Source organism: Melanerpes formicivorus, unplaced genomic scaffold (assembly GCF_026170545.1).
Source record: "Melanerpes formicivorus ecotype bairdi unplaced genomic scaffold, bMelFor1.0.p_v2 SCAF_19, whole genome shotgun sequence".
Lineage (NCBI taxonomy): Eukaryota > Metazoa > Chordata > Aves > Piciformes > Picidae > Melanerpes > Melanerpes formicivorus.
Genome location: NW_027142371.1, coordinates 15446976 through 15474867, shown reverse-complemented (window position 1 = coordinate 15474867; position 27892 = coordinate 15446976). Strand labels below are relative to the sequence as shown.

The following is a 27892-nucleotide window of genomic DNA, read 5'->3' as shown; positions in this document are numbered from 1 at the left end:
GTCTCTGCACTGCCAGCACCTCACTCACCTTCACAAGCTACACCTCCGTGGACATCCCTCCTCAGGGACCGTGCAGCTCCCCAGCCCTTCACAGCTAGTCAGGAGAAAGCAGAGGAGCTGGTTACAACCCCCCAGGAGCCAGGGGGCTGCTCCAGAGCCAACTCTGCCTCGGTGCTCAAAGGCTGCTCAGCCTTTGCTGGCACACGGCCGCAGCCCAGCGTCGCCACCGCTGGCCCAGGGTGGTGGGAGCCTGATAAGCTCCAAGGCTTCTGCTATCAAGGCTCTCCCCAGAGTCAGTCAGAGAGAAATGTAAGGAAACAAACACCCCCCAGCTGTATTTTGTACACATCACCCCAACAAGGGATCAGAGGTTCCCCCTCCAAGCCCACAGCAGGGAATGCACACAGAGACCTGGACCTGGCCTGGCCTGGCGTGTCACACTGCAGCTCCTCCATCCAATGTCTGCCACAAAGCCAGCTTGGGAGGGACAAACAACACAGGGCACAAATGCAGAAGGCTGAAGACAACTCAGAGAGTCCCAAACACAAAGGTTCTCCTCTGAGGGATTTGAGGAGTCAGCCTCAGTGTCCCAGGTGAAGGCAGGGGCCGCTGCAGTCTCTCGGTGCCTCTCCAGGGGAGGCTCCTCAGGGGTCGCTGAATGTTGCTCTGCCACCTTAGAATGCCACTGTGCTTCACCAGACCAGGCACCTGAAAGACTAAGGCTGTCCTATACACACTAGGAAAGGTGAGAAGGTCTCTGAGAATGTGCTCTGGAGTCTCACACCATGCTCCACCTGCTTGCCCCTCAGGGGCACTTCCAGTCCTGCTGCAGCTTGAGCAGAGGAGATGGAGCTAAGCCAGGCTGGTGGCTCAAAACTAAACCACAGAGGGGCCAGACCAGCTCTTCCCCATGGCTGCTGCTCCTCCCCCAGCAGAGCTCCACTTGCTTCCTTCAAGGACACCCAACCAGCACCAAAGCAGCTCTGCTGAGGAGAAACCAGCATGTGGAGGGGCAGGCAGGGTGGGGACTGCACAACGTGGGGCAGAGGTGCATGCTGGGGGGAAAGAGAGGAACTGCCAGGTCACAGCTCACCCCACTCATCAAAGCTGGTGTTCAGAGGGGAGCCTCACCAAACCACTCATCTCTGCCCCAGACACCAGCAGCCACCTTCACACCAGCTGCACAAGCTCTTGTGTGAGCCCAGAGCACTGTGGCTGGGGAGAGCAGGAAGAGGGAAGGAAGCAGCTTCTCCTTCCTATCATCACCAAACTCCTGTCCAACAGCTGGGCAGCTGCACTGCAAGCAGGGAAGCAGACAAGTCCTAGAGGGATGGCTGCAGCAGCTGAGGGCAGCAGGCTCTAGAAGGTGTTTTTCAGCTTGGCTGCCACCAGCACAAGAATCTCCCCAATCTTCTTCTGCCAGTTCTCGATGTCCTTGGAGACCTCACACCACAGCTCCCCGTGGCGGGGCTCCGCGTTCTCACAGCGCTTCCTCACCTCCTCCTGCTGCTCCTGCCAGGGAGAGAAAGGACACTCTGCAGACTCTCTTTACAGGCCCTGGAGTGTGCCCAGAGAAGAGCAATCGGGCTGGGGAGTGGTTGGGAGGGCAGCTCACAGGGGGAGCAGATGAAGCAGCTGGGGCTGTTTAGGCTGGAGAGGAGAAGGCTGAGGGGAGACCTCAGTGCTCTCCCTGAAAGGAGGTTGGGGTGAGGCCAGTGTTGGCCTCCCCTCCCAGGTAACTAGTGACAGGATGAGAGGAGAGGGGCTTAAAGCTGTGCCTGAGGAGGTTTAGGTTGGACATTAGGAAAAACTTCTCTGCTGCAAGAGTGGTCAGGAAGTGGCAGAGGCTGCCCAGGGGGGTGGTGGAGTCCCCACCCCTGGAGGTGTTCAAGAGTTGTGTGGCCATGGCACTTGGGGCCATGGTGGTGTTGGGTTGAAGGTTGGACTCAATGATCATAGAACAGTTTGGGCTGGAAGCCCAACCCCCTGCCCTCAGCAGGGACATCCTGCCCTGCAGCAGCTTGCTCACAGCCTTCTCCAGCCTCCCCTTGCACAGCTCCAGGCATGGAGCCTTTTCCAACCTTAATGACTCTATGAGATTTAACCATTCCTTTCCCAAGTCAGACTCTCTGCCAAAGCCTAGGGTGAGGATCACTTTGGAGTTTTAGAAGCTGGAGGGAAAAACACCCTGAGCCAAAAGTTGAGAGGCAGCAGCAGCTCTGCTCCCCTGCTGAACAAACTGCCTGCATTAATCACACAAGCTTTGGCTCCAGCAGAGAAACTGCAGCAGAAACTTCCCTTTGTGCTACCACCTGCAGGAGGTCTGTCAAGAGAGGTCTCTCTGAAGTCAGATAGAACACTCCCATCATTTCAGCCCCATCAGGCAGTAAAACCTGCCCCAAGAGATAAGAACAGGCTGTTCCCTGGCAGTGCTCACGTGCAGCCTGCTCTCCACACCTGGGAAGGCACAGGATGGGTGGCACAGCCCCAGCAGGGCTCCTGCAGGAGGATCTCCCAGGCCACAGCTCGTGCTTGCCACAGCAAGACTCACTTTGTGTATTTCTGCAGGAGCCAGCATGGCTGTGGAGAGCAAATCAGCCTGAGGGCAGCTCAGCTGCTGCCAGCCTCTCCCTACACCCCCCAGGCCTGCTCCTGCTCAGGACAGCCTCAGCTCCGAGCTGCAGCCGGGGCTGGCCGCTGCCCTGCCCTGCCCCTGTCCCCAGGCACCCACCTCTGTGCCATGCTGCAGCTCAAACTTGTAGAAGAAGGCCCAGGCATCCCCCAGGTCAGAGTCTATCTTCACCGTGCGGTGGAACCACTCCCGCGCCTTGGTGATTTTCCGCTCGCTCCAGAAGAGCCTGGGGAGAAAGCACAAAGAGCTCAGCAGCAGCTCCCCCATAGCAGCAGCTCCCCCCAGCAGCTCCCCCCCAGCAGCAGCTCCCCCCAGCAGCAGCTCCCCCCCAGCAGCAGCTCCCCCCCAGCAGCAGCTCCCCCCCAGCAGCAGCTCCCCCCAGCAGCAGCTCCCCCCCAGCAGCAGCTCTCCCCCAGCAGCAGCTCCCCCCCAGCAGCAGCTCTCCCCCAGCAGCAGCTCCCCCCCAGCAGCAGCTCCCCCCAGCAGCAGCTCCCCCCCAGCAGCAGCTCCCCCCAGCAGCAGCTCCCCCCAGCAGGCAGCTCCCCCTCAGCAGCAGCATGAAGGCTCCACAGGGCCTCCAGCCCCTTGCTCACCCCAGAAGGGAACAGGAGATTTGTAGGGCTCTTGTCCCTGGGAAGGGCCAAGGACAATATCCCCAGGAGGAGACAGACACTCCTGAGCAGGGAAGGTGTTACTGAGCTCCACCTGGGACACTCTGAGCCCAACCCTGGATACCCTTGAGCCCAACCCTGGACACTCTGAGCCCAACCCTGGACACTCCTGAGCCCAACCCTGGACACTCTTGAGCCCAACCCTGGACACTCCTGAGCCCAGCCCTGGATACCCTTGAGCCCAGCCCTGGACACTCTTCAGCCCAGCCCTGGACACTCCTGAGCCCAACCCTGGACACTCTGAGCCCAACCCTGGACACTCCTGAGCCCAGCCCTGGACACTCCTGAGCCCAGCCCTGGACACTCCTGAGCCCAACCCTGGACACTCTGAGCCCAACCCTGGACACTCCTGAGCCCAGCCCTGGACACTCTTCAGCCCAGCCCTGGACACTCCTGAGCCCAACCCTGGACACTCTTGAGCCCAACCCTGGACACTCCTGAGCCCAGCCCTGGACACTCTTGAGCCCAACCCTGGACACTGAGCCCAGCCCTGGACACTCTTCAGCCCAGCCCTGGACACTCCTGAGCCCAGCCCTGGACACTCTGAGCCCAGCCCTGGACACTCTGAGCCCAACCCTGGACACTCCTGAGCCCAACCCTGGACACTCCTGAGCCCAGCCCTGGACACTGAGCCCAATGTTTGCCACCCCTCAGTTCCTTAATGCTGCTGTTCCAGAGCTGGTGCAGAGAGCCAGGGTGAGCTGCCTACATCTGCTTCCCTTCCTCCCCTTTCTTCATTTTCTCTCTTTCCCCTCCTGCACCTCTGTAATTTTCCAAGTGGATTTTAGCACCTATTAACTAAATCACTTCTAGAGCCTGGAAAGACCTCACAACTCCTGGGGCCATGGCTGCATGCACTCACACATTCCCAGCCCTGAAGCCTAGCCTAGAGGGGCAGAGCCACCTCATCAGCCCCACTTGCCCAGGAGAGGTGAGCAGAAGGCTGCCCCCCTCAGCCAGCCCAGCCCAGCCCAGCCCAGCCCCCAGCCCTTTCAGCAAGGGACTCACAGATCCTGCCATTTCTGCCCAGTAATTAGCTCCCTCAGTCAGTGCCCTCTTGCTTTCCTTCTCTGCACTCCAGAGAGTTCATCTGAGCTAGGGAGGTCTTTATCAGCTCAAGCAGCCAGCCCTCATAAAGAGCTTAGCCAGCCATAAAGTTATACAGCTTAGGTGATTGTTTTTAAGCCCCATAATGCTCTTGATTGTTCCCTGCTAAATAAACTGAGATTGAGGAGGAGGAGAATGACAGCAGAGGCTCAGCACCTGCAGGCAGAGGCCATCCACAGTGGCCAACACCTTCAAGCAAAGCTCCTCAGATGTGTGCCACTCTGGGTGCTGCTGTGGCAGGTTGGGATGGGAGGGAGAAGCTCTTTGTGCTGGGGTCAGCTTCTGAGCTCTGAGGCTGCACCAGCAGGGCCTGGCAGCAGCAGGGCCTGGCAGCAGCTCCCACCCGGCACAAGCTAACATTCTTCTCCCTTGCTGAACAAGTCAGCTGTCATGATCTGGCAGGAGCCAGCAGGGCAGCCACTGGAGTGTATCCTCCAGTTTGCTTTGGCTTGTGGAAAGGAATTGTGAAAGGATTGGGCAATGTTTGGGCAAAAAACCCCAACCAAAAGCTTCCTGTGTTCTGTGTTCCCAAAGGAAGGGAAGTGAGGTGGCTCCAAGCACAGCTGCTGCAGAGCTGCTCACACATCAGACAGGAGGTGTGACTCACATCTGAGGTGGCTTTGGGAAGCCTCACAACTGCACCAAGACAATTCCTAATGGATTTATCTTCCAGTGTCAGCCCAGTGTGCCTGGGCTGGAGTCTGCATCCCAGGAAGAGCCACAGCTGAAGAAATTCAGCACAGAGCCTGGCTGAGGATTAACAAAAAGCCTGACAGGATCAGAGAAGAGTCTGGGTTGGAAGGGAGCTCCAAAGCTCACCCAGTCCAACCCCTGCACTCAGAGTGGAGAATGGAGAGAGAAGATGAAGAATCCAGAACCCACTCAGAGACTGAAAAGTCCCCAGCAAAACCTTGCCTCAGTTTCACAAACACTCCACCCCTACCCCACCAGACTCCACTCAAGCCTCAGAGCACACTCAGGCCCTCCAAGGGACACAGAGACTTGCAGAGTGCCACTACCCAGCACTGGAGAAGAGCTGAGTGTGGGCATGGTGCTGTCTGTGCTGCACCAGAGCCTGAGGGCAGGCTGCTACCTGCTGCCATGAAGCAAAGGGGAGCTCTGCCCAGCCCCCAGGAGCCAGCTGAGAGCTGCTCCCTGCGCCAGCACCACGCAGCCCAGCTGCAGCACGGGGCTGCATCCTGGCAGCAGCACAGGGGCACAGGGCACTCTGACTGCAGGGAGCAGAGGAACTCACTTGGCCACTGCCAGCAGGACATGTGGGTCATGTTCACACTTCTTGAGGGCATCCACGCTCTTGGTCTTGCGCTGCGGCCGCGCCTCCAGGAAGATGGCCTCGGACCACAGGATGCCTGCAAGGAGCCCAGAGGCACAGAGCCTGAGTGGTGCTGAGCTTAACCCTCCCCAGCCCATCTGCAGCAGCAGCACCACCACAGGCCCCAGCCTGGGAGTTCCCCACGCCCCAGCCCCATCCTGGATCGTTCCTGCACAGATTGGTTTGGGTTGGGAGGGATCCTGAAGGTGGTTTGGTCGCAGCCCTGCCGTGGGCACAGACAGGGACAGTGTCTGAAGGCTGGGGGCAGGAGGATGGGGCCACACTCTTCTCAGGGGTGCCCAGTGACAGAAGAAGGGGCAAAGCACATTTCCAGGCCTGCTGAGGACCCTGCACCATCCTAGCTGAATTGCATTCTTTGTGCACAGCCTACAGCAGCCCTGAGCAGCCACCCAGGGACACCAGCTGCTGCCCTCCCTCGCTGCGGCTGCCCAGAGCTGGCTCCTCCAGGCTTTGTTTGGTCTTCATGATGAGTCAGCAGTGACTTTAGCTAAACACAACCTGAAGTCCTGGTGCCCATTTCCATAGCAACAGGCAGACTGTGTGAGGAAGATTCTTTCCAGGGAGGGTGGGGAGATGCTGGAGTCCTGGAGGTGTCCAGGGCCAGGCTGGACGAGGCCTGGAGCAACCTGGGCTGGTGGGAGGTGTCCCTGCCTGGGGCAGGAGGCTGGAACTAGATGGCCTTTAAGGTCCCTCCCAACCCACCCCGTGCTGTGGTTCTGTGCAAAGCCTGTGGTGACAAACAGCCAGGCAGCATCAGGTCATTCACAAACCAAAGTGGGGCTGGGGTGGTGCTGCCTTGCTGCCCCAGGGGCGTGGGGAGCAGCTGGCACTGAGTGTATCCTGTCAGAAAAGTCACTCAAGCCCTAATGGTTTCCCTGGGACTTCAGCAGCCACCAATTAAACATCTTTCCCAAGGCAGCCTGGAGGCAAGGTCCCCAAGTAGACTATGAGCCTTTGTAGCTGTGTGCCATCTCCTCTCCAAGGTGGCCACAGCTTTGCACCACCAACTGCTTGGCACTCTGGTGAGAAGCAGGAAGGGTGATGAACTTCCTCCTCCTGCCCCACAAGGCCTTTCCACTGCTGCTTAGAACCAACTGACTTCTGTCAGAGCACAACCAGCAGTGAGGGGCTGGAGCAGGGCCAGGGAAGGGCAGGGAAGCTGGGGAAGGGTCTGGAGAACAGGGCTGGGGAGGAGCAGCCGAGGCAGCTGGGGGTGGGAAGGGCTGACTCCCCAGCACAGAGGATTCTGAGACCTGGCCAGCAAGGGGGTCTTGGAGAATGCAGTCCCTGTATGCAGAGGGCAAAGCCACCAGGTTCTAGGGAGAGAGGAGCTCCAGCTCACCTGAATTGGGGCACTCTTGCAAGGCCTTGGCCATCAGGGTGTTTGCAATGTTCTTCAGCCCAGCTCTGTACTCCAGCCGCACGGACTCCAGCCTGGGTGAGGAGAGACTCAGGGAAGCATTTCTGACCCCACTCACCACGTGGAGACAGACAGTGAGGCACAGGGGAGCCACTGCAAGGTGCAGAGTCTGAATGTGTCCTCCCACTGCTCTCCCCCTAAAATAAACCTGGGCTGCATTCCAGGATCAGTTGGGTTGGAAGGGACCTCCAACGCTCATCTAGTCTGAAAGGGCTACAGGAGAAATGGAAGGCACCTGAGGTTTCATGCTCTGTGCACTGCAACTATCCATAGGGAAATAACCAGTCCCCAGCTCCTTGGAGTAGCTGCAAACTAGCCAGGACCACACCACAGCACTGCTGCTCTCCAGAGAAATAAACCACCCCCAAAGCTGCTGGGCCAGAAAGGGGCCACAAGTCATTAGCCCAGCAGAAACTCCAGGATGGGCATGGCCAGAAGTTCCAGGCTCAAATGTCTGAGCAGATCTCAAGGAGCTGGGCCACAGCATGCCTGCTTCTGTGGGCAGTCAGTTCACCTGCACACCACTCACCACAGGTCTGGATTCTTGGGGTTCTTCAGGCGAGACTTCTCCAGGATGGCTCTGGCCCTCGTCAGCTGCCCAACCTTCTCCTCCAGCCTGGACAGCAAGAGCCACAGGGGTATGGAATGAGGACACTTCTTCAGCTGGTTAAAAACAAAGCAGAAAACAAAGACAACATTTAACCCTCCAGGCAAAAGCCTTTCCTCCCTAGATCCTCCTGAGGAGTACAGAAGAGAGCCAAAGCCACTGAAGCCACTGCAGCATCTCCTACCCCATCTCAGAGCACAGCAGCCAAGTTCTGCTATGCCCAAAGCAGCTGAGTGCACCAACTGTGCCTGAGCTGCCCCAGCAGCAAGAGGAAGAATCCTACCTCCACAGCTTGTGCTGCATCTGGAGATGAAGAGCACCCAAACCACGGCACCAGGGCGTGCACAAACCCTGGGCAGCCTCTGAGGATGCAGAAGTCACCAGGACTCCAGCCCCTGGCACAGACCCTGGGCAGCCTCTGAGGATGCAGAAGTCACCAGGACTCCAGCCCCTGGCACAGACCCTGGGCAGCTCTGAGGATGCAGAAGTCACCAGGACTCCAGCCCCTGGCACAAACCCTGGGCAGCCTCTGAGGATGCAGAAGTCACCAGGACTCCAGCCCCTGGCACAGACCCTGGGCAGCTCTGAAGGTGCAGAAGTCACCAGGACTCCAGCCCCTGGCACAAACCCTGGGCAGCCTCTGAGGATGCAGAAGTCACCAGGACTCCAGCCCCTGGCACAGACCCTGGGCAGCCTCTGAGGATGCAGAAGTCACCAGGACTCCAGCCCCTGGCACAGCCCCTGGGCAGCTCTGAAGGTGCAGAAGTCACCAGGACTCCAGACCCTGGCACAAACCCTGGGCAGCCTCTGAGGATGCAGAAGTCACCAGGACTCCAGCCCCTGGCACAGACCCTGGGCAGCCTCTGAGGATGCAGAAGTCACCAGGACTCCAGCCCCTGGCACAAACCTGCTCCCTTATCACTGGCATTCCAGCACCTTCCTTACTCCATGCCCAGGGACACCAATTACCATGTGAAAGGGACAGCAGTGCTCTGCAGGCCACCTCCCTCCCCTGAGTGCACCCAGGGGCTCACCAGGAGGCTCTGCAGGCCTTTCAGCAGTGCTGTGCAGTGACTTTTTCCTGCCCTGAGGAGCCAAGCACTCAGCACACTAAGCAAGGCAGTGAATCCTGCACATGGAGAGTGGCCAAGAGCAGTTTGTGCTGCTCATGTCAAGGCCCTCATTCTTCTGTTGCTTTATCTTGGTTCAACCAATGACAGAGGGAACAGAAATCATCTCTCTGCTTCCTCTGGGACAGAGCCCTCTCCATTGCATAGAATCACAGAATGGTCTGGGTTGGAAGGGACCTCCAGAGCTCACCCAGCCCAACCCCTGCCCTCAGCAGGGACATCCTGCCCTGCAGCAGCTTGCTCACAGCCTTCTCCAGCCTCACCTTGCACAGCTCCAGCCATGAGGCCTCAGCTCCCTCCCTGGGCAACCTGCTGCAGGGTTCCAGCAGCCTCTGTCTGCCTGGAGCTCTCTCTTCTCCAGGCTGAACAGCCCCAGCTCCCTCAGCCTGTCCTCACAGCAGAGCTGCTCCAGTCCCCTGAGCATGTTCATGGCCTCCTCTGGACCCTCTCCATGAGGACCAGGTCCTTTCTGTGCTGAGGGCTCCAGAGCTGGGTGCAGCACTGCAGGTGAGGTCTCACCAGGGCAGAGGGGCAGAATGATCCCAAAGCAGAGACCTGCCCCCAGCAGAAGCACCAAGCAAGCTTGCAGCACCATCCACTCACTCACCCCTTGGTTGTAAGCCTCTCTTGCTTTCTCCACCAGCTCCTTTTGCTCCTCAATTTGTCCTTTCATCATCCACAGTTTGGGGAAGTCCTCATAGTGCTTCAGGGCTTCTTCACAAAGCTCCTGGGCTGCAGCAATATTCCCCAGCACCCATTCTAGCTTCACTGACTTCATGAAGACCTGAGAAACAACCAGAGCTGTTTATTGCCACCAGTCACTGAAAATCCTCAGCCAGGCAGGGCTCTGGGCTGCCAGCTCCATACCACACTGGAGCCTGCACAACCCACCCTGCTTAGATCCAGGCTACTAAGAGCACCTAATGTCATTTAAGACTTCAGGTCACAACTGTTGCCCTGCTGCACAGATTCTTCTGCCCCTAAATGCCTCTCCTGTGGCTGCACATGGTAGGCACAGCTGGGAGAAACACATCCCAGACCAAAGGCTGTTTCCCTGCTCTCAGATCCCTGTCCTCCCCATTCCTAACCTTCACAAGGGAAGGGTCAAATCTGAGACCAGGACTCCAGTCCCAGCTGGAGAAGAGAGAAACCCCCTCCCTGACTGAGAAAAGAGGAGGAGGAGGAGGAGAGTGTTAAAGAGCCAGGATGAAGCAAACACTGGGGGTGGGGGACAGCAGGAGCAGACAGCAAGCTACTTTTACTTGAACCAGTTCCAATGGGGTTTACATGAAGAGCTGAAAATGGACAGTTTCAGACCAGAAGGTAACTCCAGAGAGAAACACCAGAGTGTGTGAACACTGTAACCAGCAGTGGAGCAGGGCTGCCTGGAGGCCAGCAGCAGAGGTGAGCCCTCTCTGACAGTATTGGCCCCAGGCTCCTGGGCACCAGGGACACCAAGCACCCAGCTGGGAGCTGGGAATTCCCTGCCCCCTGCCACTTGGGGAAAAGCAAAAGCAAACCCACCAGAACACCACACTGAACCCCAACAGAACCCCTCCCCAAAACTGAAAGCCTTCACTTGCTCCTGGCCTCCTTCCTGTCCCCCCCCTCCAGGCCCCGAGGCCGAGTCGCAAGGCGCCGCAGCCGCCGCAGGCCCCCAGAGGGCAGTGGGCAAGAAGCCATCAGGTCAAGCGCTGAGGCCACAGCACTGAAGGAACTTCTCCTTCTGCCTCAACTCCCCCAGGGGCCCAGGGGGCTCTTGCAGCCTCCAAAGGCCATCCTCACCCTGGCAGTGGGGGCACTGCTGCGAGCCTTGGCCAGCAGCCGCCTCGCTCGCTCGTACTCATTGTTCTCCGACTCCAGCTTGACGGCAGCCAGCCAGATCTCCTCACTGTTGGGGTTGGCCTGCAGGAGGAGGAGAGAATGACAGACAAAGGCAAGCAGGGAATCAACAGCAGATTTAATCCTTTGTTTGATCCAGAGTCAAGCTGGAGTCAGAGCTCTCTCAATCAGCACCAGGACTGATTGATATTGTTTGAGGGTGTTTTCAAGTCATTTAGTTTGCAGCCCAAGCTCCTCCCAAATCTTCTTTGACCTTCCTGAAGTTTAGAGAAATTCTCCAAGCCAGATGGGCAACAGAAAGCTCTGTGCCAGCTTAGGAAGCTGGCTGCTTCTCAGCTGTTGAAAAGCACTGAGGTTTGATCTTCTGAGCTTCCAGCTTCAATGCTGAAATGATCTCAGGCTCTGCCAGAAGGAGACCCTTGCTTTAGGAGCTCTGACACTGCAGCTTCCATTTCCAACTGAGGCCTGGGAGCACTCCTCCAGCAGAAGTCCTTTCAGTGGCAACCACACCCAGAGGTCTCCAGAGTGGCAACAGAAAGCACCAAGAAGTGATTCAGGAAGAAAGCCTCTCTGGGGCTTGCTGTCTGCCAGCTCCCAGGCCTCGCTCCCGGCGGCAGAGCTGCACCACCCTGCACAGCTCCCTGCCAGCAGCCAGCCTACAGAACCACTTAGGGTGGGAGAGATCTTGAAGATCATGGAGTCCAACCACTGACCCAACATTTCCAAGTCCACTGCTAAACCATGGCCCTCAGCACCACAGCTCCATGGCTTTCAAAACCCTCCCAGGATGGGAACTGCAGCCCTGCCCTGGGCAGCCTGGGCCAGGCCCTGACAGCCCTCAAGGGGCAGAAATTGCTCCTCATGTCCAACCTAAACCTCCCCTGGGGCACCTTGAGGCTGTTTGCTCTTGTCCTGAATTCCCTTCATTCTGCTGTGGATGGATGGGCTTGGTCCCAGGCACAGTAACCTCTCTGAGGACAAACCTCCACCCTTGGTACTTAGGAGCCAGGTGACACAAGACAAGAGGATTCTGATCCATGTGAGCCAGGGCAGCACAATGAATGGCTTGGGAACTGAGATCTGGAGCTGTGCTTCCAGAAGAGCAGCAACACAACTCTTGCTTCCACCTTCCTGCTATTTCACAGGCCACTCTGCCACATAAACAATCCAAGGACAGCTGAAGTGTCTTTCAACATCCCTTTGAAAGGCAGCAGGCACTGGGTGCTGACAGGAAGAGCCTGCTCTGTGCTCATTACCAGCTGGACTTAACACCATCACACAGGGCTGAATGTACCCACCTGGAAAGCCAAGGCCAAAATACTTCTGGCTGCTGGCACATCTCCTGCCAACCACTTTGATTTGGCTCCCATGAGCCAGAGGACTTCTGCTTTGGGGCAGTGAGCAACAGCTCTCTGCAAGAGAGCCTCCAAGGATTCTCTGGGACAAGAAAGAGCAAGTTAGAGTCACTGGCAAGGCTGCCAGAGGCAAGCTCTCCCTCACCACTATCACTCAGTGGTACAAAGTCCAACGTTGTAAACCTTGATAAGTGGTTTCATAAGCAGGCAGGGGTGGGACCTGCTCCTCAGAAGGGCTGTGAGATGGGTGCCCCACAAACAGTTCCTTGTTCAGACACCTTTGTTTGACAGCCTCTGGGAGAGCCTGCACACACAGCTCAGCCCCCTGGGGAAGAGCACTCCAACTGCAGCAGAGCTGACAGAGCTTCCCCAGGACTGGAGAACCCTGGGGCTGTGCAGGCTGCAAAAGACCTTGAAGAACATCAAGTCCAACTATTAACCCAACACCACCACATCTGCTGGTAAGCCATGGCCCTCAGCACCACACCTCCATGGCTTTCCAGCCCCTTGAGCAGTGGGGACTCCACCACTGCCCTGGGCAGCCTGGGCCTTGGCAACCCTCAAGGGGACATCAAATCATTCCTCATGTACAACCTGAACCACCCCTGGGGCAACTTGAGGATACTTCCTCTTCTCCTACCCCTTGTTCCTTAGGAGCAGAGCCCAAGCCCCCCCTGGCTCCAGCCTCCTTTCAGGGAGCTGTAGAGAGCCAGCAGCTCTCCCCTCAGCCTGCCTTGCTCCAGGCTGAACAGCCCAGGTCCCTCAGCTGCCCCTCACAAGCCCTGTGCTCCAGGATTCTCAAGCCCTGGAGCAGGCTGCCAGTGAGGTGGTGAAGTTACCATCCCTGGAGGTGTCTACCAGCTGTGTGGGACTGAGGGACGTGGCTAAGCAGCTTAGCAGTGGTGGGGTTGTGAGCTCCAGGGGAGCAGTGGGACTTGATGATCTCAAAGGTCTCTTCCAACCTCAACAGCTCTGTGGTTCTGTTGCCAAGTCTTTTTATGACTTTGTAAAGCCCAAAGATGTTCTGACCACAGGCACAACACAGCCAGGCAGGCAGAGAGGGAACACCACCGAGCTGCCACCAGCCGCAGCAGCCCTGCACGTGCAGCTCCGCTTCTGAGCTCCCCTTGCCCCGGGCCCAGCAGCCCAGGACCCCCCAAGGAAGGCTAAGCCCTGCCCAAGCACTGTGCAGCACACACACCTGGTTCCATGGTTCTTCTCAAAGTATGCTGCTCTCAGCCACACACTCTTCTTGCTGGGGAAGACTTGCAGGGCGTAAGCATAGATGGCTCTGGCACACTCCAGGGCGTTGTGGGCGACACACTGAGGAGAAAGAGAGCAGGCATGGATCAGCTGAGGGCTGCACTGACAGCAGCAGCATGGGAACAGGCAGCATGCACAGTGACCCAGAGCAGCACAGCAACTGGGGTACTATGGATCACAGAACAGCTCCTGTCAGCCTGCTGAAAGAAGCAGGAAGGATTCAGGCATCCACCTGTCAGGGTATGAGGTCAGAGGGCAGTCTGAGACATTGCTCTGATCCTGTGACCCCACCACAAACACTGCCCCAGCTCTGCTGGCCCCAGCACAAGGACAGAGCTGTTGGAGCAAGAAGAGGCCACAGAGATGCTCAGGGGGCTGGAGCACCTCTGCTATGAGGGCAGGCTGAAGGAGCTGGGGCTGTTCAGCCTGGAGAACAAGAAGTTCAAGGCAGACCTAAAAGCAGCCTTCCAGTACCTGAAGGGGCTACAAAAAGGCTGCAGAGGGAGCGTGGAACAAGCTCTGCACCAGGAGGGTGCTGAACAGTGCAACAGGTTGCCCAGGGAGGGAGCTGAGGCCTCATCACCAAGGTGAGGCTCAGCAAGGCCTCTGCAGGAGGGGGAGCTCACCTCCAACCCAAACCATTCCAGGATGCTATCAATGCTCACACAATCCCTTGGGGGCTCAGCACCACTTCCCAGCTGCACTGCAGGCACCTCCTGCAAGGCAGCATGGCCCAGCACAGGCAGGCCTGGTGGGACACCCCCCCTCCATCAAATGCCTGGGGGTGGAAGGGACACATCTCCCAGGCTCCCACGTGCCCTGAGCAGGGGAGAGCCCGGGGCAGGCCCAGCCCAGCTGCACATACACTGTCTGCATCCTCCATCCAGGTGTGCTTCCGGTCCTCCTCCTCGATGCCGATGCCGATCACGGCCCGCATGATGGCCTGGCAGGTGGCCACGCTGCCAGCTTTGTCACACTCCTCAGCATCCTGCAAGCAAGAGTCAAGTGCCTGGCCTTGGGAGCTCAGCACAAGGCAGCAGATGATGGAGCAGCAGCTCCTCACAGGCACACAGAGCCGGGGTGGGGCGCTGGTTCATCTCATCACTGCCCAGAGCCCACCAGAAGCTGGTGAGAGCACAGAGCCCAGCAGCTGCACCCGCTGCAGAGCAATGGATGTGGCAAAGGCTGACCTTCCCAGTCTGAAAACACCTCTCCTAAAGCTTCAGAGACCTGCCCAGGGCTGGGCCAAGCAGGCATCTGGCCAGGAGAAAACTCCAAAAGCATTTGAGGAGAGAGAATTCTGCCTCTGCTCTGCCTTGTGAGACCCCACCTGGAGAACTGTGGCCAGCTCTGCAGGCCCCAACACAAGGAGGGCATGGGTCTCTCACAGGGGGTCCAGAGGAGGCCAGGAAGGTGGTGAGGGTCTGGAGCACTTCTACAAGGACAGGCTAAGGGAGCTGGGGCTGCTCAGCCTGGAGAGGAGAAGGCTCCAAAGAGACCTTAGAGCAGCATTTCAGTATCTGAAGGGCAGCTACAGGAGAGCTGGGGAAGGGTGGTGACAGACAAGGGGCAATGCTCTGAAGCCAGAGCAGGGCAGGCTTCAGCTGGACATCAGGAAGTTCTTTACTATGAGGGTGGTGAGGCACTGGAAGAGGTTGCCCAGGGAAGTTGTGGACACCTCACCCCTGCAAGTGTTTAAGTGGCTTTGAGCAAGTTGGTCTAGTGGGAGGGGTCCCTGCCTTGGGCAGGGGGGGAACTACATTACCTTAAAGGCCTCAACCAAACCCAATCTAGGAACTGAAACACCAAACCCAGGGACCTCCTTGGGGTCAATTCATTCAGCCCTGGGTTGATCCTTACACCTTTGGTTCTTGGTAACCAAGGCTCAGTGAACACACTCTCAACCTGAGCTGAGGTGGGGGTGAGGGGCTCTCTCACCAGGGCACACATGGAGCTCTCTGACACACAAAGCTTTCAGAAAGCCAAGCATGTCTTGCTTCAACTTGTTGGGAAGCCCTCTGATCAGGTAACAGGAAGGGAACAGTTCTGTCCTGCAAAGGAACCTGAGCAGACAAGAATGCCCAGGCTGTGGAGCCAGCCCTCAAACAGATACTGAATTAACCTTTCACTGGGTTACTGCTGGGAGGGTGCAAGGCAGAGCCCCAGAACGGCTCAGGCTGGAAGGGACCTCACAGATCACCCACCCCAGCCTCCCCACCATGGGCAGGGACTCCTCTCAACTAGGCTTGGCTGCTCAAGGTCTCATCCAGCCTGGCCTTGAACAGCCCCAGGGAGGAGGCATCCACAGCCTCCCTGGGCAGCCTGTGCCAGGCTCTCCCCACCCTCGTGCTCTGGGGACCCCTTCCCTCCAGCCTGTCAGCCACAGCTCAGTGTGTCAATGTACATCATGTCAGCTGTGGCCACTTGACAGCCTGAGGGCTACAAGCCACCAGAGGGCCAGCAGGGTGCTTCCTGCCTGCTGCAGATGTGATTTTGTAGGGACTCCTTACAGCACTCCCTGACAAAGGCTCCTTTGGCAGATTCCTCTGGAGCCAGAGCAGACAGATGCTGAAAGCCCATACATCCTTTACTGGAGCTTCAAGCAGCAGCTGCTGCAACTTGGAGCTGGTTGTTCTCCAAGACATTCCCCAGCTGCACACACACAGCACTGCCCCACTGCAGCACCCATGGCCTTGGCTCTGCTCAGCTGTCCAGCCCCCCCGGCTCGGATCTGCACAGGGCCCTGCTGCGAGGTGCAGGATTCCTCTCCCCTGCCTCCCGCCAGCAGCCTGCAAAGGAGAGCCTGAGGAGCCCACCCTGGGCCCTGAGCAAGCAGGCACCTGTATCCACTGCTCCCTGTTGATCTCCACACCGTTGGCCCTCAGGGAGGTGATGGCTCTGTCGATGATCTTCTCCACCATCTGGGTGTTTCCGTTGGCCTCCTCCAGCTTGGCAGCGGTGATCCAGATGTGCCGGTCCGTGGGGATGTTCTCCCGGGCCTTGTTCAGCACCTTCCGAGCGTTCTCGTAGGTCTCCAGCCTGGCCAGAGCCAGCCACAGCTGGGCAGCAAGGGGGGGAGGTTCAGAGCAGAGCAAGGGGGGCACAGCACCCAGCAGGAGGGGAGGGCAGCACCCAGCAGGAGGGGAGGGCAGCACCCAGCAGGAGGGGAGGGCAGCACCCAGCAGGAGGGGAGGACAGCACCCAGCAGGAGGGGAGGACAGCACCCAGCAGGAGGAGGGGAGGACAGCACCCAGCAGGAGGGGAGGACAGCACCCAGCAGGAGGAGGGGAGGACAGCACCCAGCAGGAGGGGAGGACAGCACCCAGCAGGAGGAGGGGAGGACAGCACCCAGCAGGAGGAGGGGAGGACAGCACCCAGCAGGAGGGGAGGACAGCACCCAGCAGGAGGAGGGGAGGACAGCACCCAGCAGGAGGAGGGGAGGACAGCACTGCTGCACAGCAGTCAGCCTGAGGAGATAAGCAGCTGCCTGCTGCCTGCTACTGGCTGGCACCTGGCCTCAAGCAGCATGAGCAGGCTGCAGAGCATCAGAGAATCATAGAGGCTGGAAAAGACCTCCAAGATCACCAAGTCCAACCTTCTACCCAACACCTCCAAGGCCACTAGACCATGTCCTGAAGTGCCTCATCTGCTCCTGCTTTGAGCCCTTCCAGCACGGGGAGTCCACCACCTCCCTGGGCAGCCTGTGCCAGGCCCTCACCGCTCACCACACCCTTCCCACCATGGCATAAAGTGGGTGGTAGAAAAGCTCCCCCTGCACTCAACTCGGCCTTCCAAGCTTCAATCTCAGCTTCAGGTGGTGTGCAGGGAGCTGGCTTGTGGCCCCTCTGCAAAGCTCACCTCCACACTGGTGGGGCAGCACTCCACAGCCCGGCTCAGCATGATCCTGGCATCCTCAGGCTCCTCCAGCTCCACAGCAGCCTTCCACAAACGCACCGAGTTCGGAACGTGCTCGAGGGCTGGAGAGGCAAAAGCCATTGGCAGCCATGGCACCAAGGACAACCATGGCACCAAGGACAACCATGGCACCAAGGACAACCATGACAGACACCAAGGACAACCATGACAGACACCAAGGACAACCATGACCCCAAGGACAACCATGGCACCAAGGACAACCATGGCACCAAGGACAACCATGACAGACACCAAGGACAACCATGGCACCAAGGACAACCATGGCACCAAGGACAACCATGACAGACACCAAGGACAACCATGACAGACACCAAGGACAACCATGGCACCAAGGACAACCATGACAGACACCAAGGACAACCATGACAGACACCAAGGACAACCATGGCACCAAGGACAACCATGGCACCAAGGACAACCATGACCCCAAGGACAACCATGACCCCAAGGACAACCATGGCACCAAGGACAACCATGGCACCAAGGACAGCTGCAGCTTTTAAAGATGAAGTGCTAAGGGCTTTGCCCCCTGGGACATGGAGCTTCCTCACAGAGCAGGGAGGGGACTGCAGAGATGGAACTTCCTGAGAGAGCAGGGAGGGGACTGTGCCTGCACCACCAGCCCCTGCTCCAGCAGTGAGAACTCAAGTCAGAAACCAACACATTCCCTACACAGTTTCAATTGGAAGCAGGCTGTGGAGAGCCAAAGGCTTTTCAGCTGCACAGGCAGTTCAGTGCAGCCTCTCCAGCACAGCACCCAGCTGAGCACAGCTCCCATCTCAGCAAATGAGTCTGTGTAGGACCCTCAGGATCACAGAATCATAGACTGGCTTGGGTTGGAAGGGACCTTAAAGATCAACCTTGGGCAGGGACACCTCCCACCAGCCCAGGCTGCTCAAGGCCTCATCCAGCCTGGCCAGTCACACAACCTTGCTCCTGACATTGAAACTGTCCCCTCACAACAGAGCTTCCCTGCAGCAATCTCCTGACAGCTTCAGAAACCCCACTTCAGCTTCCCCAGGAATTACTGCTCCACCATGCAAAAAGCAAAGAGGAGGAAGTATAAAAGCTCAGAGGCCTCCCTGCCATTCACAGCCTAAGCCTCTGCACCCAAAGAGGCCTTTCAGCACTCCCATATGGGCTCCATCTACTTAAGAGTCCTTGAGGCCTCCTTAATCTTGTCCAAGGGTTGGCTGCTGCTGGCAGAACCTGTGACCTCTGCAGACTCTCCTCCATGCTGTCTGGAACACTGAAGTCTAAAGAGCTTTCCTCAGCCTGCATCTTCATAACCTGGTGCCTTAAAGATGCACTGAGAAACTGAAGGGGCAGCTGCAGCCTTTTGTCCCACCCCTCACACCACAGATCACCACTGGCAGCTGCCTTCCACTCTTCGCTTCCATGGTGACTGTGCACACATGGGCTACAGAAACAGAGCACGGAGCACATCCCTCTTCAAGAGAGCAAGAACATCTGCAGGGACACAGAAAGCAAGCAGGCTTCCAGGCAAGGCTGCTCCTGGAGGCATTCATTACACCACAGAATCATTCTGGTTGAAGAGTCCTTGAAGATCAATGAGTGCAGCCCTGAGCCCTGCACTGCCAGGCCACTGCCAGGCCACTGCCAAACCATGGCTGCCAGCACCACATCTCCATGGATTTGACACCCCTCCAGGGATGGGGACTCCACCACTGCCCTGGGCAGCCTGGGCCCAGGGAAACAAGAAATTGCTCCTCATGTCCAACCTAAACCTCCCCTGGAACAAGCATCCCTCCTCTTGTCCTGTAAGTTGTTTCCTGGGAGAGGAGACCAACCCCCACCCGGCTCCAGCCTCCCTCCAGGGAGCTGCAGGCGCCAGAGGGTCTCCCCTCAGCCTCCTTTGCACCAAGGATGCAAAAAACACCCTTAAAACTTCTGGGCACATCTTGAGCCACACAGAGTACACCCAGAGGGAGAGCCAGGCTTGCCCCTGGGCCTGCAGAGCTCTCACCTTTCCTCAGGACACGCTTCTTGGCACGGATGTCTGTCTCCAGCTCCGCCGCCCGGATGTAGATGCGGACAGACTGCGGCAGGTGGCGCACGGCCTGGGCCACCACAGCCTTGGCTGTATCCCCAGGCTGCAGCCTGGCAGCTTCCAGCCACACATCTTCACTCTGTCAGGGAAACAGCCCTCCTTCACATCACATCCACTGAACATCACAGCTCCTGGCTAAAGGAGTGCAGGCAGTGGAGCTGTACCAGGCACAGGCTAACAGACCACGCCTAACACAGATGCTGCTCCTTGTCACCACAAGCTTTTCCCCAGTGTCCTGCAAGGACCAACAGGACAGCAAAGTCGTTCTGACCTTGGGGCACATCTCTGTGCCTTTCATGATGAGGTTTCGAGCCACCTGGAGCTTGCCAGTGACCTCCTCCAGGCGGGCTGAGGCGATCCAGGCAGGGGGGTGATGGGGGTTGGTCTCGCGCACAGACTTCAGCAGCAGACGAGCTTTCTTGATGTCACTGGGGGAGGAGGAAGGGCAGGCAGCAAACAGCATCAGCAGGCAGCAAACACTTCTCCTGAAGCTGTGGCTGCTCCACAGCCACACTCAGAAGCACAGGAGCTATGACCCTAAAGATTCCCATTCTGGTGACACAAAAGGCACACTAACAAAACCAGGTCACAAACAGACACTAAGGCAGCAAGATCCCAGTGACAACCAGTCAAGGGTTTGAGATTTCTCAGGAGCTACAGCTGGACACTTGCAGCTGGAAGCTAACAAGCACAAGAGCTGGTTGAAGTCAAGTATTAGCACCAATGTTTGCACACAGTGCTATGAACCAAGTGTCAGACTTCAGGGCCAAGAGGTTTTCCAGAGGTCAAACAAGCCTCAATCAGCAGGACCCGAGGTACAAGTAAGCAGGTCACTTCCTGGCAGGCAGGCTGCCACACCATGCCATCACCCTGGCAGGTTAGCCCAAGACAGGGTAGAAACAATCCCCATAACTGATGCATCCAGGTCAGAGGCTGCATGAATCAGCTGAGAAGTCTAGAGCAGATCTCAAGGTGACTGAACTCCCCCTCAAAACCCCCTCCTCGTCTCCTACAAGTTGAACACGGCTGGGCTCAGACAGATTTCCATGGTTATGCAGGATCAGAGCCACTGCTAAGAGGATAAACCACTTAATCCTCCTTAAACTTACTTGATATCCCCTCCATGTGTGGGAATCATGGAATTCAAGTCTGTCAAGTATCCTTTGGGGTCCACTACAGTCTGGCCGCTCACAGAGTCCGACACCTGGGGAAGGCAAGCCAGCACGACTGAAAGGAGCACTCTGAGCCCCCAGATCTGCCTCCACACCCCACAGACACCAAAACCCCTCCTTGTTTACCTGTTAGCACAGCCAAGGAAGGGGGAAAGCATAAAGCCTTGCTTGCTAACATTTTTCCACTGCTAAACTACCCAGCTGGAACACTCCAAGCTGAGCAGCACAGCAAGGGCAGGGCACAAGCAGCCTGGGTGGCAGTCACCAAAAGCTCTTGCAGCCCTGGCCCATCTTTTTTTTTTAGTTTAAACCAGATTCAGATGGAAAAAAATGATGAAAAAGGAGAGAAAGAAACAATTTAAGAGTATTTCCTGCTGCATCCCTCCAGGGGAGAGAAGAGATGCTTGCTTGGGTCAAACCACCAGCTCTGTCTGCCGGGAGTCCACCTGCGGTGTCAGCGGGCAGCTGGCTCTCCCGCAGCAACCAAGACTTCCAGAGCCAAACTGATTTCTCAGGCAGTTTTATGAGTGCACAGGATGTGAGACCTGAGCAGGAGGAGTGCAGCATTAGCTGTAGTCACAGCCAAGCTATTTCTTCTCTACAACACCCAAGAGAGTGAAAGAATTCTGTGAAAGCAGGACCTGAACAGCAGCACAGCACCACGTCAGAGCCAGCCCTTCAGCACCCTTACCTGGCTCAGCCTCATGTCCATCAAGGTGTTCCTGGCCTGCCCAATCTTCCTCATATCCAGTTCACCTGTCCCAGGTGTCATTAAGCCTGGTGTCATTCCTCCTGGATATGGAGTATTCAGACCACCTGGATATGGAGTATTCAAGCCACCAAATTGCTGTAAAACGAGAGAGAGAGAGAGAGAAGTGCTGAAAACCTCCTGAGGATTCCTAAGCTAATCCAAGCTGTTGGCTGCTCTGCTCTCTCCCAGGGCAGAGATGCCAAAATCCTGCCCTGGCTTCCCTGAATTACTGCTTGGCCTTGACAATCTTAAAAGTCTTTCCCAAGCAAACCAGTTCCATGATGCTATGATTCCTCTGGCAGTGGCTGTGCACTGAAAGACTCCAGGGAGCTCAGGAGCTAACATCCAACAATTCCTTGCTGGATGTTGCTTCACAACCCACAGCAATCCTTTTGGTCAGATACCTTCTCCCCCCCAAATCCCACTAAAGCCTAAAGAAGAGGAGGCTGAGAGGAGACCTCATTGCTGTCTACAGCTACCTGAAAGGAGGTTGGAGGGAGGCTGCTGCTGGCCTCTTCACCCAGGTAACTAATGACAGGACAAGACTGGCATCAAGTTGTGCCAGAGGGGGTTTAGGTAGGATATTAGGAACAATTTCTTTGCTGCAAGAGTGGTCAGGGCCTGGCAGAGGCTGCCCAGGGAGGTGGTGGAGTCCCCATCCCTGGAGGGGATCCAAAACCCAGCAGATGTGGCAGCTGGGGACACGCTCTGGGCAGAAGGTTGGCCTCGATCCTAGAGATCCTTTCCAAGCTCAAGGACTCGGTGACCCTGAGAGCTGCAGCCCGCAGCCCTGCTCTCCAGTGCCCAAGCACAAAGCAGAGCCCCAGCAGGCCCTGCTCTGACTGCTGGGCTCTGCACTCACCGTCTGGCGGGGGTCCACCGAGGTGTGGTTCTCCCCCGACTGCAGATGCTTGGCGAAGAAGCTGTCGGGCACCGGCGTCAGCTTCTCGTAGCGCGGGTTCCTCTGCCGCTTGTTCCTGGCGTCCCCCACCTCTGGGATGCTCAGCCACTCCTCCTCTGTCACCTCTGCCAGCTTCCTCTGTCAAACAGCAGTTGGCACCATTACTGGCTGCAGGAACCTGCTTCTTTTCTAACTCCCCTAAGTGCCTAATTGCTTGCTTGATTGATCGATTGATTGATTTTGCTGCTCGGAAGAATCTAAATCAGAAGACCTGAAGGCCAAAGCTCATCTCTTCGGTTGGGTTGGGGTTTGGTTCCTAATCCAATGTGGAAAAACTTCATTCAAGTTGGTTTTAGTCCAATTGAGAGTCCCAATCGATTCTGTTCTGAAACTCAGTGCTACAAGTCTGAATCTCACAGCCTGCAGCACTGAGTGGTTTGTGTCTGATCATTAATCAATAGCTGAAACAAGACACTTCAGTTAGCAGATGCTTAATTTAACTCAGCTACTGCTCCAATGGCAACAAGTTCTTTACCCACAGGGTAGCAGAACAGGTTGCCCAGGGAGGCAGTTGAGGCTCCATCCCTGGAGATATTCAAGGTGGGGCTCTAGAAGGCTGGGGGCAGCCTGCTCCAGTGGAGGATGCCCCTGCTGGCTGCAGAGGGGGTCGGACTGGATAACCTTTGGAGGTCCCTTCTAACCCAACCCATTCTATAAAATCACCAGTCCCTCGAGGACAGAGGAGCAGCACCCTCAGAAGAAGCTGCAATGAAGCACACAAAGTAATCCCACTATCAACACTGGGATGGATTGCCCTACCTTCTGCATCCCCAAGCACCAGAGCTCAGCACAATCTCTGTGCTCTCCCACATGCCTAAGCATCAGCTTATAAACTGCTTCATAAACACCCTGAGTGCAACTCTGGAGCTGTGCTCAGTGGAGGTTCCATCCCCACTGTGATTTACACCACCAGCTGACTGCAAAACTGTACTGGATTACTGCAGAGCTCCAAGCCAAGAGGCTCTGCCCTGCTGGCTGCCAGCTCTGCATCTGCTTACTGCTTTGTCCAAAGGAAGGTAAATTCACTCTGGAGAACATCAAAGCACTCATCTGTAGCACACAGCATAAACCCAAAGGCAGGCAGAACACACAGGCACCACCTCTGCCAGCAGGGCACAAGTCACAGTGCAGATGTTTGGCTTCTTCCCTTACTTTCAGGTCTGAGAACTGCTGCTGAATTTTGGGTCTCTCCATTCGGTATTTTTCTATCTCCTCCTTCTCTCGTTGTTCCCTTGGGAAGAGGAGCACTGAGGTTATTCACAGCAACACCCAGCATGGGTTGGGATTACAGGGGGGAAGAGTGTGGGAGCAGAGCTAAGGTATTTGAAAACCCCTTTTTGTTGCTCCTTTTTTCTTCCAGGCCATGATTCTCAGCACTATGACAGAGAGATTTTGTCACATATTACAGCACAAAACCAGCTGGCTTCAGCCAAGTGGACTCCAGCCTTCAACTCCCTCTCCCCTGCAGCCCAAAGAGGCAGGCTAACAAGTTAGTGACACTCACTGGTTCACCAGAGACCTGCAGGACAGGATTTTGGAACACATTCCAGTGGGATGTGTCCAAGCCCAGCCACATCATCTCGTGAGTGAGTTCACAGGAGGCCACAGAGATGATCCAAGGGCTGGAGCAGCTCTGCTATGAGCACAGGCTGAGGGAGCTGGGGGTGTTCAGCCTGGAGAAGTCTCCAAAGGGACCTCAGAGCTGCCCTCCAGTACCTGAAGGGAATTTACAGGAAGGCTGCAGAGGGACCTTTCATGAGGGTGTCTAGAAAGAGGAGAAGGGGGAATGGTTTGAAGCTGAGGGAGAGCAGGGTCAGACTGGAGCTGAGGAAGAAGCTCTCCAGTAGGAGAGTGGTGAGGCTGGCACAGGCTGCCCAGGGAGGCTGTGGCTGCCTTCTCCCTGGGGGTGTTCATGGCCAGGCCTCCAGCAGCCTGCTCTAGTTGAGAGGTGTCCCTGCCCATGGTGGGGAGGTTGGAGTAGATGATCTGTGAGGTCCTTTCTAACCTGAGCCATTCCATGACATTAATGAGCTGCAGTGACTCATAATGAACTGCAGTGAAGCAATTAAGATCAACAGTCAGAGCAAGGTGTGCAAAACATCCATCACCCTTAAAACTTGGAGCCACAGGCTCTGAGTCAGGGCATTAAAACACATAGAGACTGAAAGCACAGCCAGCAGAAAAGTGTACCCAGGAGGAGAGCTGAACTGGACAGTGGAAGTGGTAGAGCACCAAGGAGGTAGCAACCCCCCATGGCAGTGCTGGGGTTCATCCTACCTCCTCTCCTTCCGGCGCTCATCCATCCTCTTGTCCAGAGCTGCATAAATAGCATCTGCTTCCTCATCATCTTTCTCATAGGGACCACTTGAGAACAGGCTCCCAGCATAGCCATTGAACTGGGAATGTGGAGGGAGAGACAGGAGGGGAAAAAGAAAGGCAAAAAGCAGCATGCTCAGTTTACAGCTCCTGCTGTGCTCTGTCACAGCCAACACTCTCCCAGCACAACAAGAGGTAGGAGCAGGCTGCTTCTACCAGCACTGCACTGCACCAGCACAGCCCTAAAGGAGAGCTGCTTTCTTCTACCCCCCTCCTGCCTGCTGCCCTGCAGCATTCCAAAAGCAAAGCTGCTTCAAACTGCTTCTCTCCCAGAGCTGCTTTCACTAAGCAGTAAGGCAGATCCCAGCCCAGAAAGCCTTTTCTGCCACTTCTTGAAAAGCAAACAAGAACCACCCAGCATGTACCTAACCAAGCTGGGACTTGAACACGAGGCACTACACAGGCCACACACAGCCAAAGACACAGCACAGCACAAGACCTTGGTTCTGTGCAGGGGGAACACAAAATACATCTCTCATCATTTAGTTAGGGATCTGTGCCCAAGGCTGCCAGAGCTCTGCACAGCAGCACTCTGCAGTGTGGCTGACAGGCTGGAGGGTCTTCAGCCCAGAAAAGAGAAGGCTCAGGGAGACCTTCTGGTGGCCTTGCAGTGCTTCAAGGGCTGATCAGAAAGCTGGGGACAGACTTTAGAGCAGGGCCTGTTGGGACAGGCCAAGGGGGAATGGTTTGAACTCAAAGAGGGAGAAAAGGGAGAAAGGTTTGACACTGAGCACAGGGAGAGCCTGGCCCAGGTTACCCAGAGAAGCTGGAGATGCCCTGTCCCTGGAACCAGCCCAGGTCAGCTTGTTTGGGGCTCTGAGCAACCTTCTAGCTGCAGATGTCCCTGCTGAGAGCAGGGCCTTGGACTGGATGAGCCTTGGAGGTCCCTTCCCACCCAAACCACTCTGACTGCCCTCCCACTCGAGGAAATCCCTCTCCAGGGCGCAGCAAGCCTCGTCACCTCGTCATAATTGGTGTCATTCAGATCTTCATCATCATCATCAGCCGTCTGGTTCTTCTTCATCTGATCCCCGACCGTCCTCTTGCCCGGCGGCGCGTGGCGGTCGTCCACGGGGTCGTTGGCGTCGCGCGCGGGGCCGATGTCCGAGCGCGTGGTGAAGCCTGTGGCCCTGCGGGGAGCAGCCAGCAGCAGCTGGGGAGGCTGAGCCCCTGCTCCCCCCTACACAGGCAGCCTGTCAGAAGCTCCAGAAAGCCTGGGGGAAACCTTTACCTGCAAGGACCCTGAACCCCCCAGCTGCAGCACCCACCCCGGGCCAAGAGAGCTGTCCCTGCTGAACCCTGCCTCGCCACTAGACACAGCCAAGAGCTGCCTCTGGCTGCAGGGCACGTGGAGTGTGGGGCTGGCACAGGGATGGGGGGCTGAAGGTTGGCCTTGGAGAACCAGAATCAGTGGGAAAAGACCAACAAGAGCATCGAGCCCAAACATCCACTTAGTACCACCATGGCCCCTGAACCATGGCCACTGAACCATGGCCCCCGAACTATGGCCCCCAAACCATGGCCCCCAAACCATGGCCCCCGAACCATGGCCCCAGGACCATGGCCACTGAACCATGGCCCCCAAACCATGGCCCCAGGACCATGGCCACTGAACCATGGCCCCCAAACCATGGCCCCAGGACCATGGCCACTGAACCATGGCCACTGAACCATGCCCCCAAACCATGGCCCCAGGACCATGGCCACACACTTCTGGAACCCCTCCGGGGATGGGGACTCCACCACCTTGACCTGATGACCTCACTGACCCCATGACCGGGGTCCAGACACCCCAGATTCACCCAGCCTGCCGCTCCCTGTGCACAGAGGGCAGAATCGCCCCAGTGCAGAGCAGCAGCACAGCAGTGGGGGGCACACAGAACTTACAGCCCCCAGAGGGGGTCTCCAAGGGCCACCCAAAGCTGCCTCTCGCCATTCCCAATCTGATGACTCAAGAGAGCCCCACGGAGCTAGGGTCACAAAACCAGAGGGGAGACAATGCCTCCCCAGCCAGCGGCATCTCGAGCACCCAAGCGCCTGTCCCCGCTGCCAGGTTCGCACCCAAGCAGCGCTCAGCGCCGCAGCGCCGCGCTCCGAGCGGACCCCACTCGTCTCCCAGCAATGGCCCTGGGGAGGCCGAACCGGCCCGCACCACGGCACGGAGACCGCCGAGGCGCGGCGACCAGCACGGAACAGCGGCCGGGGCGCGGGGAGGAGGGCGGCCAGGCCATGAGGGGGCAGCGGGGCGGGACAGGCCTAGGCCGGGCCGCGGGGGAGCACGGGCGGCGCCTTACCCCCGGCCCAGCCCCGGCACGTAGCCCAGGGGCGCGGGCATGCCCAGGAACGGCTTCTTCTTCTTGTTCATGGCGGCGGCGGAGCGGGAGCGGGAGCGGGAGCGGGATCCGGAGCGGGAGCGGGATCGAGATCGGGATCGGGAGCGGGATCGGGAGCGGGATCCGGAGGCTCAACCGCGTCCGGCAGCGGCGGAAGCGGCGGCGCTGGGGGCGGGGCTTAGCCAGGGGCCGCGCGGCACTTCCGCTCCGGCGGGGCAACAGAGCGCCCCCTGGCGTCGCAGAGCGCCCCCTGGCGCCACGACGGATCCGAGCGCCAAGGGGAACGAGGCAGCAGGGCTCAGGAGCAGCAGGGCCCAGGGGCAGCTGGGCCCGGGGGCAGCGGGGCCCGGGGGCAGCGGGGCTCGGGGGCAGCGGGGCTCGGGGGCAGCGGGGCCCGGGGGCAGCGGGGCCCGGGGGCAGCGGGGCTCTGGGGCAGCGGGGCTCTGGGGCAGCGGAGCTCTGGGGCAGCAGGGCTCTGGTGCTCGGTTGCACACACGTGTGCACATGCAGTCCCGCACACCCCTGCACGGCCGCACACGCCTTTGCCCCCTGATAGCACAGCTTCAGCGTTCTCAGCACCCCAGCATCCTCAGCACCCCAGCATCCTCATCCCCCCCAGCATCCCCATCACCCCAGCATCCACATCATCCCCAGCATCCTCACCACCCCAGCATCCTCACCACCCCAGCATCCTCACCACCCCAGCATCCACATCACCCCCAGCATCCTCACCACCCCAGCATCCTCACCACCCCAGCATCCCCATCATCCCCAGCATCCCCATCATCCCCAGCATCCTCACCACCCCCAGCATCCTCACCACCCCAGCATCCTCATCCCCCCCAGCATCCCCATCATCCCGGCACCCCACCACCTCCAGCACTCCATCAACCCCATTTCCTGTATTACCC

At 57.7% G+C, this 27892-nt stretch overlaps 1 protein-coding gene across 1 annotated transcript; it reads right to left on the bottom strand.

Moving 5' to 3' along the window:
- Positions 1-310: 310 nt before the first annotated feature.
- On the bottom strand, positions 311-27133 carry PRPF6 (pre-mRNA processing factor 6). Its single transcript, XM_068150316.1, has 21 exons — positions 26943-27133; positions 25610-25778; positions 24550-24668; positions 23425-23503; positions 22174-22350; positions 21252-21407; positions 20498-20592; positions 19660-19816; positions 19305-19467; positions 17240-17358; positions 16222-16440; positions 14247-14369; positions 13320-13441; positions 12062-12200; positions 10707-10826; positions 9529-9705; positions 7714-7847; positions 7107-7198; positions 5666-5780; positions 2732-2858; positions 311-1512 (listed from the first exon to the last, which is right to left on the bottom strand). Exons 1-21 carry the CDS (start codon positions 27011-27013, stop codon positions 1360-1362), a joined length of 2826 nt encoding a protein of 941 aa, XP_068006417.1. The 5' UTR covers positions 27014-27133; the 3' UTR covers positions 311-1359.
- Between the last annotated feature and the right edge of the window lie 759 nt (positions 27134-27892).